Raw genomic sequence first — 12499 nt, forward strand, 5'->3', positions numbered from 1 at the left:
AAAAACAAGACAACTCCCATAAAATTGCAAAGAATAAGAAACCGAGAGACCTCCTTCAACAGAATATTAAAGAAAAACAGCCCATCGTTTAGACATTTCACAAACTCCGATGGATACGCTATTCCCCATATGTCCCCTGCCAAAATAACTATCACTATAGGCCATGGAGACCCAGACCCCCTTGTCCTGAAGACACTTGAGGACTTTGGTCTTTTGTAAGTTTTCACTTTAGAAAGTGGATAAGATGTACCTCCAAGTTTCTACATCTGTTTTTCCTGTAATGTATGCAATGAGGACAAGAACGGGGTCACCCAGATGCAGAATCTGGTAAGATGTTGCACTGGAATCTAATGCAATTCCTAGGTCCCCAACAGGTACCTTGGCCAGACAGAAGCCGGTAATTTTCTGAGCTACGGTAAACCTTTCAGGGCTTCAAAGCCCATTTCCTGCGCTGGTTCTAGATACACGGGCATTTCATTTGGCACCAAGATACCTTGACATCAAAAGTTTTTGAGCAGCAAATCAAGTAACCCAGTACAATGAAAGGTAAACAGACCTGTTACAGATTAGCTCTCTGACTTTCTGGGCTAAAGACCGGAGCAAAAACACAACATAGTTATCCAATGGATAAAAAGATTTTTTAAAAATCTCTCCTAAAATTAAGATAATTTTTTTTCTCTAGAAATAAGTATGAAATATCTATTTATGTCTTTATTCAGACACACACATAAAACATCTGAGTGTGTGGGGTGCCTGGGTGGCTCAGTTGGTTAAGCATCTGACTTTGGGTCAGGGCATGATCTTGAGGTTCTCAAATTCGAGCCCTGCATCAGGTTCTGTGCTGACAGTTCAGCACCTGGAGTCTGCTTTAGGATCTGTGACTCCCTCTCTCTTGGCCCCTCCCCTACTCAAACTCTCTCAAAAAATAAATGTTATAAAAAAAATTAAAAACAAAAAAAATAACATCAGAGTGTCTGCATGTATGAGACTGAGAGGCAGAGACACAGAGCTGCCCTTTTTTTGTTGTTCACGGTCCAGTTTTCTTTGATTAAATCAACTTTATCTTTTTGAGCAGTTCTAGGTTGGGCAAAACTGAGCAGAAAGCAGAGTTCCCGTAACCCCCTGCCCCCCACCGTAAACAATCTGCAGGAGTAATTTTAAAAGCCCGCTGGAACTGCAATTCTGGAAAAGTAACACATCAAAACTGACACGGACGAGCTTTAATACGTACCTGTCATAAATCCGAATGTTTGCCGGGATGGCACTGATGAACCCCACTAGCTTTTTGTTCGAAGACACTCTGACCCCACAGTGCCACTGAAGGAGCCAGCCTGGGGGACGCAGAGCCCTGAAGTCCATGCAGGCAAGGGAGACAGGTGCCGGTTAGTGTCCCGGGACCCGGGGAGAGATGGAGCCACGCGGTCCCGACCGCCCGCGCCCGGGGCCGCCCCTTGTGGCGCCAGCGACACTCACCAGAGCAGGAACTCGGGCGAGTAGTCGAACCGGAACATGCTCTCCTCGTCTTCCACGTAATTCTCATTTAACAGCGTGTACAACTCCTTGAGCTGCAAGATCAAGCGAGCGTCCTTTCTATGGCGCTCGGAACCAACTCGGAAGCAATTTGTGCGAAGGCAGGTGCTGAACGGAAGGCCTGTACTCACCACGTCGGCATTACCCAGATCTAAAGTGTCCCACATGAAACCCTGCGGCAGGGAATACGGCTCCCGACGCACGTTGTCCTTATCCGCTTCGATGGCACCGTGCGAGGTTATCACTTCATCTGGAGAGGGACACAGAGAGAGAAAGGCAGAAGGACAGAATATTCAACGACAAAGTATTCGGATGACCCAAAATGGTCCGTTCCGTAAAACGACACCATTTTTAGGGGTCTGGGGTGGAATATAATCTTTGAAACCATGCTACCGTTTCAGCCACTTCTGGAGTGACAACAGGGCAGCTGGGTAGTGGAGAGGGGCTGCTATCTCACCAATTAAATAAAAGGAGAAATCCTTTGTCATGCAGTGACAAGGTGTTTATTACGAAATGACAGGGACTTCTGAGCCTCAACCCCCAGATTACAGAGCCCCCACACAGCACAGCTTGGAGTCGGTGTCCTCTTGCTCTGCATTTCAAAAACCTGGTTGTGGGGGAGGGAAGGGCTGCAGTGACCTCTGACCCCTCCCAGCAAAATCTACAACTAATTTCAGGACTGTCCACTGCTCTCCGCCTGGAATGTTGCCACTACAGCCAAAGTCATAAACGTCGCTAGCGATTTCCACAAAGGCGCCCTTTCCAGGTTCCTTCCCCACGGCTTCCCAATGCAACTGGAAGAGAACCTGGGCTCTTCCTGTGGCTGACGTCCACCTGGCCGCCCACCTGGCCTGGCTCTCCAGATCCACCCTCAGGGACCACCCTCAGGCTCATGGCTCACGGCTTCCCTCCCTCTGCGCGTGAGGCCCTTCTCCTGCTCGCCACGTGGCTTGCAGCTTGAGTGTTTTCGGATAGAAGCTTACACATCGCTTTCCCCACAGCATCTTTCCCTGACTAAAGCTTTTTCCTGCCTGGAGGATGCTCTCCCTCCACCCCCACCTGGCCACCACTTTTACCGTCCTTTCCCATCACTGTTTCCCCGGTACGTTGCCCACGGCATTTAATAATGGACACACCACAAATAACTGATAAATCTTACTCAGCTGTCAAAAAGAAAGAAACCTTGCCATCTGTGACAACACGGATGGACCCTGAAGGCATCATGGGAAGGGAAGTAAGTCAGAGAAAGACAAATACCGTATGATTTCACTTATATGTGGAACCTAAAAACCAAAAATTCTCAACTCACAGACACAGATTGGTGGTTGTCGGGGGGGGGGGGGGGTGTGTGAAATGGGTGAAGGGAGGTCAAAGGTACAAACTTCCAGTTATAAAAACAAGTTCATTCTGGGGATGTCATGTACAGCCTGTGATTTATTTGGAAGTTGCTATGAGAGAAGATCTTAAAAGTTCTTACTATAAGAAAAAGAAAAACTGTAACTTTGTGTGGTAACGGATGGTAACCAGACCCGCTGTGGGGGTCATTTTACAATGTATGCAAACACCGTATCCTTATGTTGTACACCTGAAATTAAAACAATGCTATATGTCAATTATACTCCAATGAATAAATAAATAAACAGAACCGGAAGGAAAACAAGGAACAAATACCTGCTGAATTAATGACCCTCAGGTACAGGTTCTTGGCATCACCTTTTTAGGGGTGGAAGCCACAGGATCTGTACCAGCTACAAGGGGGTTCGTTTTCTCTTTCTAACCCCTGCCTTTGTCACATCCCTCTTTATATCCGCTCCACCAGCTCACCCCCCCCTATGAATACCTGAGGCTCCATCAAGCCAGTCTGAGTGGTCAGGTTCTCAGCTGCTCCCTTAGAGTCCCTCCAGGACCTCTGCTTAGAGTCAGGCTACAGGAGGCTTTCTTGTCCCCCAGGCCGCTGACCTAAAAACCACCAACAGCTTGCCAAGCAGCACTCAGCTAAACCCAAAACATTCAGTCAATAGACCTACACTGCTTTAGCTAACGGTCCCTCGATTCAATGGCATTTAAAATCCTGTAAATTCATGCTAGAGTCTCCCTCCACTACCAAATACATTTATTTCTAGAGCCTGAAAGAAAAGATCAGTGAGGATAACTGCTCTCTTCTATCTTTCACACTCCAAATCCCATGCTTTTTAACATGTGTGGCTGCGAGATGAGCGGTAACTTTAAAAAGTGTGAAAACCACTATTTGAAGGCACAGACGATTGTTCCCTGATTTTTATACGACAAAACTGGTTATTTGTACGTAAGCGAACTATTATGAGATCTGGATGACACGTAACCCTTTACCTCACACAGATGCTGGAAGCTGAACAATCAAGAAGGAAAAACACAGAAATAATTATCATCTATCTTCATATGAGGATAACAGTAAGCAGTGGGTTTAGCTTTTAATGCAGTTAAAACAATTTTAGTGCATTTACATCATCACCCTTTTTACTGTGAAAAAGAGAACACTTCAAATGATGTTTATGGACATGTAACAGGAGAAAGAGCGATGCCCGCTGCCCGAGGGGCCCCCGGAGACCACCCGAGGGCCCCGTCCCCTCGCTGTGCTGCCATGTTCTCCCGCCGTTAACAATTAACACCAGTGGTGAGTGTGCAGAATCCTCTTGTTAAGAGGCATAACATTTTCCATTTCAATTAGGTTTAATAGGACAAATTTCCTGTGTCTTTTGGAATAACTGAGATGTGAGACGGCTAAAAATTTATGTACAGGGAAAACTCTTCCGTGAAGCTTAAAACCAAAACTGGTTCTGAGACTGTCTTTTTTATATATATATATATTTTTTTTTTTAAGTTTTTTTAAAGCTTTTTTTATTTTGGGGGAGAGAGAGAGGGCATGCAAACAGTGGAGGGGCTCAGAGAGAGAGACTCCCAAGCAGGCTCCACACTGTCGCTGAGGAGCCCGACGTGGGGCTCGACCTCACGAACTGTGAGATCATGACTAAGCCAAAACCAAGAGTCGGACGCTTAAACAACTGAATCACCCAGGCGCTCCCTTTTACACATTTTTAAAAGTATACGAATGTTTCAAATGAGAAACCTGGGTTTTTTTATAGGAAGAGGAATGCAACTCTAAAACTGTTTCTCCTGAAAGCCAGTATCACGACACAATATTTATATTTTAAAGAAAAATATGACTTTTGTGTAAATTTCTGATCTGTGACATAAAGCAAATATGTTAAGTGAAGTTCCTTTTGTGTTTTTTGTTTGTTGTCAACCCAGCTGTGTTTTGGGGTGGGGGAGGGGGGGCGCGGAAAAGGCAGAAAAGCTTACTTAATTTGGGTACCGGCTGGGTGTCCCAAAACTGGTATCTGTGTTTGGCAGCCTCATCAATGTTCCTGGCAGGGCCCTGGCATGCGGACAACAGCTCCATTGCTCTCTGGATATCCTGCAACTTCTGCATTGGAATGGTGGGATTCTATAACAGCAAAGACACACAGACACAAAGATGAGGAAGCTTACGTGGCTCCAAAACCTGGGCCAGACACGTCTGTATCTGCCCTGGAGACTACAACACCAAAAACACAATCTTCCTCTAAGCCTGGTCAGGGTCTTGGGCTCAAGCGCTAACGCACTAAAACAGAAGTGAACGCATTATGTTAAAGATCACAACAGCTCTGTAGCTTTAATGGGGCTTTGACAGTTTTGGAAAGCTGAGGTAAAGCCAACCACCCGCTGGCTTCAGGGTCCCACCTGGCTGCGAGGGGTCGTCACCATCACTCATCTGGAAGGAGCGGCAGGGAGGAGTGACACGCACGCATGAGTCACTGCCCTACAGCAGCCATCAGGCACACCCTTGGTGTCACTGTTAGGGTTAATGCTCGGCAGCAGCAATGTGGGGACAAAGGAAAGGACTGCTAGGATGCAAACCAGGCAGAAAAGGGAAATTTTAGTTCAAAAATAAAAGGAAAAAGAAGACGGAAAGAACTGTGAATTGAGTGCTAGGCTGGGAAGGAAGTTAACCAAGAAAGAAAATCTCACTGCGTATGCCTTCCTCCTGGACCACCCCCTGCCCTCTCCCAGCCCGGATCCCCCCCCAGAGACAAAACCTTCCAAAGAGCAGTTTCTTCCGAGAGTTTAGCTCTTTGGCAACCACAGCCTGTTTTCCCCAACCCAAGTGTTGGAAACTAACCTTTTTAAGTAAAACATATTCTCAGTCTGGAAAAATGAACGTATCTTTAAATTCTAAGGTTCCTTCCTCGAAGCCAATATTCCTCTTATCTCTAAAGATTCCCAGCTCTTTTTTTTTTAATCCCTCAAATAATGTAATTCCACATGGAAAATGAGACTATTCCTAAAATGAGAGCACGCAGTGCTGAATAGTAAAATCACGGAGTTTTTTCAACACACAAAACGATTAGTTTTTGAACTTTGATGCCACACGAAGAATGCTCTTCATGTAGTTCAGAAGTGGTTGACGAGAATTTCAGAGCCCTTCGGTTTTCCTGTATGTCAACACACCATGGGCACCAAGGAGAGGTACCATCGACACTCGCTGGTTTATTAACAGTGGCTCTGGACTTCTGTTCAACTTTGAATCTGAGGTCTGTGGTCTGGGGTTGATCCTTTGACTTGGGAAGCTATAGCCATGTGCCACAGTACAAAACAGGGTTTATTTAACACGGACTGCCCTGTCTTTGATTTGTCACTGGGTTTGCTTAGGATTCTTGCCACTACAATAACTCAAGGAAACAAAGTGCTGGAGTCTAACCAGAGATGGGTTGAGGTCAGTATCGTCTCCACTTCTAAGTCCAACGGCATCACCCAGGACTGCCACAATTCTGTAAGCTGTTTATCTGGTACTTTCATAGAGGTCTAAGTCACGAAGATCAGATTTCAATTACACATATTAACTTGAAAAAATACTTTGGCTAGTCCCATTTATTGTATTTTTAGATTTCTCTTGCTCTGGTCTCTTTTGAACCTCCAACATAAGAGGGACTGATTGCCAGCAAAATGAAATTTACATGCATTTGAACCCCCAACAAAGCAGTCTCTTTGAAGACCTATAATTTAACCAGGAACTCAGAGCACAGCATATTTCAACCAGTAATGCTTGAACACGCACCCGTTTATCTTTTTAAAAGCAAATTTGAACCTACACAGTGCCTGCACTGAATCTGTCATGCGAATTTTCCTTTCCTAATTTTGGAGTTAAATTCTCAATCCCTAACATACCAAACTCAAGCAGTTTTGCGACCGACATGAATCAGCATCTTTGCTCCAAAGGAGCCAATCCTATCTCAGCTCCATAAAGACCTCAGAGTGGTGTCAACCCTACCTCATTAGCCTCATCAGGTTGACTAGCAGTCTTTCCACAAAATGACCATTCATGAAATATTTATATCTGAATGCTCACTATTTTAAGTGCTTTCTTAAAGTAGATACAAGTGAGCACAATTTTCAAATCCGTGGTCATAAAGCAGCAAGGAAAATTCAGCTATGATATTTTCTTTTTTTTTTTTTTAATATAATTTATGGTCAAGTTAGCTAACCTACAGTGTATATACAGTGTGCTCTTGGCTTTGGGGGTTGATTCCCATGATTCATCGCTTACATACAACACCCAGCACTCATCCCCAGCTATGATATATTCTTAAAACTATCCATCCACCTTCCACACAGCAGCACCACCTGAGGGGAAACGATTTGGTGTTAGGGGAGGTGAGGACGTGTATCAACCCCATGTTAGCTTCCCGCTACCATATCCCTACGTCGGGCACACCTCTTTTCGTCAGTGGAATATTAAATACCAACAGTGCCCTTTACCCTTTATTTTCTCAATTTAATACCTTGGAAAAACGTCCAGGCCCTCCACCACTAAGACGTCTAAAGAATCCAGACAAATACCATCTTATTCTGGCCGGTGAGTGCAGAGGAGGGCATGTCCGAAACACCACCCGCTGTAATTTACAGGGTTATCCAGAGCCAGCATCTAGTGTAAGGGAAAGAAGCCCCAGTTTAAAACAAAATGCAATGGAGGGGCGCCTGGGTGGCTCAGTCGGGTAAGCGTCCAACTTGGGCTCAGGTCATGATCTCACAGTTCATAGGTTCAAGGCCCACATCAGGCTCTGTGCTGACAGCTCAGAGCCTGGAGCCTGCTACAGATTCTGTGTCTCCCTCTATCCCTGCTCCTCTCCCACTCACATTCTGTGTGTGTCTCTCTCTCAAAAAAAAATTAACCTTAAAAAAAATTTTTTTGAACAAATGCAATGGAGAAAGGCCCGCGTTAAAACATTGCGATGTATTCTCAACTTAAAAAGAAAATAATTTCTCTACCATATGATGCAAGCAGTTCCTCCTGTGGTGACTAGCTCTAGTTTCTTGTAAGTGACCTTCAGAAGTAAAGGAAGGGTGCAAAACCACTGGGGGGTGTGGAGAGGGCAATAGGCTGACGGTGATGGGAGAAGCAATACGGAGGGTCACAGCGGCATAGAAGTGACACCGCAGGGATCCGACGAAGCGACTGAGGAACAGGAAAAATGAGTTTACGGTGCACCTTAATTGAGTGACCTCGGAAAGTATGCCTGGTGGACAGAGTATTTATTACCTGAGAGACGAGCTGAAAAGCGAGGGGTGGGGGAAGACCCCGTTTTCTTCTCACCCCACAGAGGGAAAACTGGGCAAAGTTAAGTATCCTCTCAGTGACTCCTGGTCCTTACGAGGAAAACGGTAACAACAAGAGAGACTGCCTGCAAGATTCGCTTCTTGTGATCAAGTGTCAACTGTGCACAAGGAAAAAAACCTTCAACCCCACGAAACTTGCATAGTGCTAATAACCACCATGTAGGCAGTGCTTTACAATACAGAGATCATTTAACTGTAACCTCCTCCTCACGGCCCCGTGAGTTGCGGCAGGAGGCAAAAGGCATGACCCCCACGCCGCAGGTGAGGACACAGGCGCAAAGGGGGTGACACCCACGCGTCTCATGAGCCCACATTCCCCGGTCCGCTCCCGAGCCCTTTCCGCTATACCACGCGCTACCCAGGAAACCCACACGGAGCTGTGACCATCCGCGTCATCTCTGCCTCGTCCTCCTTCGAATCTTGCCCCTTTCCACGCTGTGAGTTTCTTGCATCTAGAGGGCTCTGTGCGTCCCTGTGGCCAGCACACAAGGCCTGTGTTCACGGCCAGGGGGACCGCGGCTGGCCACACAGGAAGGGGCGCCTGCCATCTGTCCCACCAGAGCCCCACGAGGCCGGCAATCTGCCAACACGGGGCTCAGCGGGACAACTGCTGGTTTGGTCCTGGATGGGTGTTTCTCCAGCGGGAATGTTAGGAGCGATTTCCCACCCTCGGCAATGGAATTTGAGAACGGCCACTGAAGACTGCTCAGACCCAAAGTCAACGGAAGACTTACCCGTGGCTGCTCCCGCTGAAATCTGCTGCCAGATGGTGTTGTGCTATTCAGGTAATTAGACAGACACCCAGAAAAATTACAATGTGAATATCTTCTGAACTAAAAGTAATTAAATAGTAAGTGTAACTTAAAAAAAAAAAAAAACAGCACACCTAACAAGCTCCCAATGAGACTTAACTTCTTTCGCTACAATCTACGTACTAATTTGCGCTGAGAAAATTGCAGGCTCTATCCACATACACACAAAAACTCAGTCTGTACCTCTTAGTTATTCAGGTACTTAACATCAGCTTCAGGAGGCTGTAAATAGCCTCCAGGTATAGTGCCCTCCAGCATACAGTCACAGCAAATCCCTAAGGGTGCCCCAACACGGCACCGAGCTGCACAAACCAGCTCTCACGTGCTTGAGAAACCACAGAGGTGACAGTAAAACGGGGCTCACTTTTGAAGGCTGCTGGATTTTAATCTCCTGGGAATCAGATGCCGAGTCTGACTTGGTGCCTCCGGAATTTGGTTTCTCCTTTTTTCGCTTCTGCTTCTTCTTTTTCTTTTTGGCACCCAAGTCTGCTCCGGGACTTCTGTTAGAAAATTTACAGAGGGCGAAACAAGAACAAAAAATCATTATATAAAGTTAATCATTTAGGACAACACAAATTAGACACAGGCAGGGGGAAAAAAAGCTGTCAGGATGCATGATACCGTGATTTATAAGAAACAAAGATATTTGATCATTCAGATGACCAAGTATATAGCTCTCGTACCTATTTCCTACGTGACAATAGCTTAAAAATGTCTCATGTTAATGATGTGACTTTTGGAAAGCGTCTAAGGATGGGGGCTGGTTGCCAGCGGTGCCTACCATGTGTTAGACGTTTGGAACTTTCAGTCCCATCCCCCAACCCCCAGGGAGGAGAGAGGGGGGGGCAGCAGAATGGCCAATGACTTCATTAGTCACGTCTACGTATCGAAGCCTCTATAAGAACCCAAAAGGGCAGGGTTCGGAGAGCTTCTGGGCTGGTGAACACGGGTGGGGGGGGGTTCAGGGAGAGTAGCGGGCTCAGAGAGCACAGAGGCTCCACACCCCTTCCCCACACCTGGCCCTGCGTATCTCTCCCACGGGGCGCACCTGATTTCTTTCCTGATAACCCGGTGATCTAGTAAAAAAAAAAATGTTTCTCTCAGTTCTGTGGCTGTTCTAACAAATGGAATCAGAGCAGGGGTCTTGGGAACCTCTGATTTACAGCTGGTTGGTCAGAAGTTCAGGTGACAACTTGGGTTTGTAGCTGGCGTCTGAAGTGGGGGGACAGGGTAAGGTGGGAGCAGTCTGGCGGGACTGAACCCCTACCCCAGGGAATCTGATACTACTTCTGGGTAGACAGTATCACAGCACAACTGTATGAGAATTCTACTTGTGACCTAGAACTTCCTGGTGTCCTGTGGGAAGCCCCACCCCCTCACACACAGGATGGGATTAGATCCAGAAACTCACAACAGGATGTAAAGCAGGAAATGAAATTTAGATGCAAAGTTAACAGGACAAGTAACAAAGAATCATCAGTCTACACTCAGTCATAGTACAGGTGCTTAGATCTCAGATATCATTAGAGCAGGAAGACTGTAGATACAGATCATATTTTATCATGGAAGTCAAACAGCTCTCACATGTATCACTGCTCTGCTAACCTACTTTTTAGTCAGCCCTTTAAGGGAGAGATACATGTAAAAAACTCCATTATAAACATCTCTTGGGTACAACAAGCCACTAATCTCAACACCACAGAGCCAAAGAAACCACTTCTCTGCAGAAGGGAAATTGTCCTTAATAAATAATTTAACAAGAGGAATGAACAACAAAAAATTCTACGTGAAAAAAAAAAAGTTCACTGGTAAAACATTTCTGTCTGGAACTCTTGTCAACTTATGGCTGTCACCTTCTGAAAGAGCAAAAGAAACACAGAGAGATTTGCAATTTCCAGTTAACTGGGTCTACGCTACCAAAGTATTCCCAGAAGGTAAGTTAAAATTCAGAGTCCGAGATTACTACTGCATTATTGCCTGGATGTAGGGAAAAGTGATAGAAACAATCAGTTCCATTCTATTGTTCTCAATTATCTGTTGCTGCCTGCTTTTTCTCTTGAATTTTTACCTAATTATCAAATATACATGCATCATACAAGACACAAATCTTACCGATACATATTAACAGCTTTAGAACATTGTCCTTCAAAGGCAGCCAATGGTTTTTCTGGTATATATTCTTCCAAAATATTCTTTCTTCTCTAAGCAGGGCTTAATTTTTACTATGAACAAGTTGGTTTTTTTTTTCTTTTTCTTTTTTTCCTTTTTGACAGACCATATGCCTCGTGAGAGTAGGGTAGGGGCAGAGAGAGAGGGAGAGAATCCCAAGCCGGCTCCACACTGTCAGCTCAGAGCTGGATGCAGGGTTCGACCCCATGAACCGTGAGATCATTACCTGAGCTGAAATCAAGAGGTGGATGCTCAACCGACTCAGCCACCCAGACGCCCCTATCATGAATAAGTTTTAAACAGAAACCGAATCTTAAAAACATACCATTTGCTGGGGCCCCTGGGTGGCTCAGATGACAGAGCGTCCGGGCTCAGTAATGATCTCACGGTTTGTGGGATTGAGCCCCACGACAGGCTCTGTGCTGACAGCGTGGAGCCTGCTTGGGGTTCTCCCTCTCTCCCTCTCGCTGCCCCTCCCCCACTCACACAGGCTTGTGCACACGTGTTCTCTCTCTCTCTCCCAAAAATAAACAAACATTAAAAAAAAACACAACATACCATTTGCCAGCTTGTTTTTTTTCTCCTTCCACTTAATGTTCCTTAGACTCCTTTCCATGTCAGGAAACACCGAGCTACCTCATTTCTTTTTAGCAGGTGGAAAGCATTCCATTGTGTAAATATATATTTTATTTAACCAGTCCTATATTAAAAAATGCTACTGCCAAAAAAAAAAAATTCTGGTATTTACATCTTTATGCTTTCACAAAGGTGGAAATGCTAGGTCAAAGAGCATGCACATTTCTAGTTTTAGTAAGAAAATTAAGATCACTTTACTAAACTGCACCAATAGGCTCTCCACCAACAGTAAATCAGTTTCTGGTTCTGCATGTAAAGAGCTTAGAAATCACTGCTCCATCCTAACAGACTGAAAAATCAACAATTCCTACTGGATCCAAGAGAAAGGCAAGGGCACCGGGCAAAATAGAGGCCCCAAGACTGAAGATGGATGGGTGAATACAGGGTATTGAGGCTTCCCAGAGCAAAGCACATCTCCATGGGAGCCGCTGCTCAGGAAGAAAACCCCAAATGTAGGGCGTGTGGGTGGCTCAGTCAGTTAAGCGTCCAACTTTAGCCCAGGTCATGATCTCACGGTCCGTGAGTTCAAGCCCTGTGTCAGGCTCTGTGCTGACAGCTCGGAGCCTGGAGCCTGCTTCGGATTCTGTGTCTCCCTCTCTCTCTGCCCCTTGCCTGCTTGCAATCTGTCTCTCTTTGTCTCTCAAAAATAAACATTAAAA

General features: G+C 45.6%; 1 protein-coding gene across 3 annotated transcripts in view; it reads right to left on the minus strand.

The window, feature by feature from the left end:
* Window positions 1–12499, minus strand: part of NMT2 (N-myristoyltransferase 2) — a 78523-nt gene that overhangs the window by 24287 nt on the left and 41737 nt on the right. For 2 of the 3 annotated variants that reach the window (XM_027073500.2, XM_053225333.1), the window contains exons 2-6: window positions 9400–9535; window positions 4870–5014; window positions 1662–1780; window positions 1474–1565; window positions 1232–1348 (exon numbers count right to left, since the gene is read on the minus strand). In XM_027073500.2, the coding sequence (XP_026929301.1) occupies window positions 1232–1348; window positions 1474–1565; window positions 1662–1780; window positions 4870–5014; window positions 9400–9535 (609 nt within the window). Of the gene's footprint in view, window positions 1–1231; window positions 1349–1473; window positions 1566–1661; window positions 1781–4869; window positions 5015–8957; window positions 9001–9399; window positions 9536–12499 lie in introns of all 3 variants that reach the window. The other variant, XM_027073501.2, reaches the window with a different exon arrangement.

Source organism: Acinonyx jubatus, chromosome B4 (assembly GCF_027475565.1).
Source record: "Acinonyx jubatus isolate Ajub_Pintada_27869175 chromosome B4, VMU_Ajub_asm_v1.0, whole genome shotgun sequence".
In the NCBI taxonomy this organism is placed as follows: Eukaryota; Metazoa; Chordata; class Mammalia; order Carnivora; family Felidae; genus Acinonyx; species Acinonyx jubatus.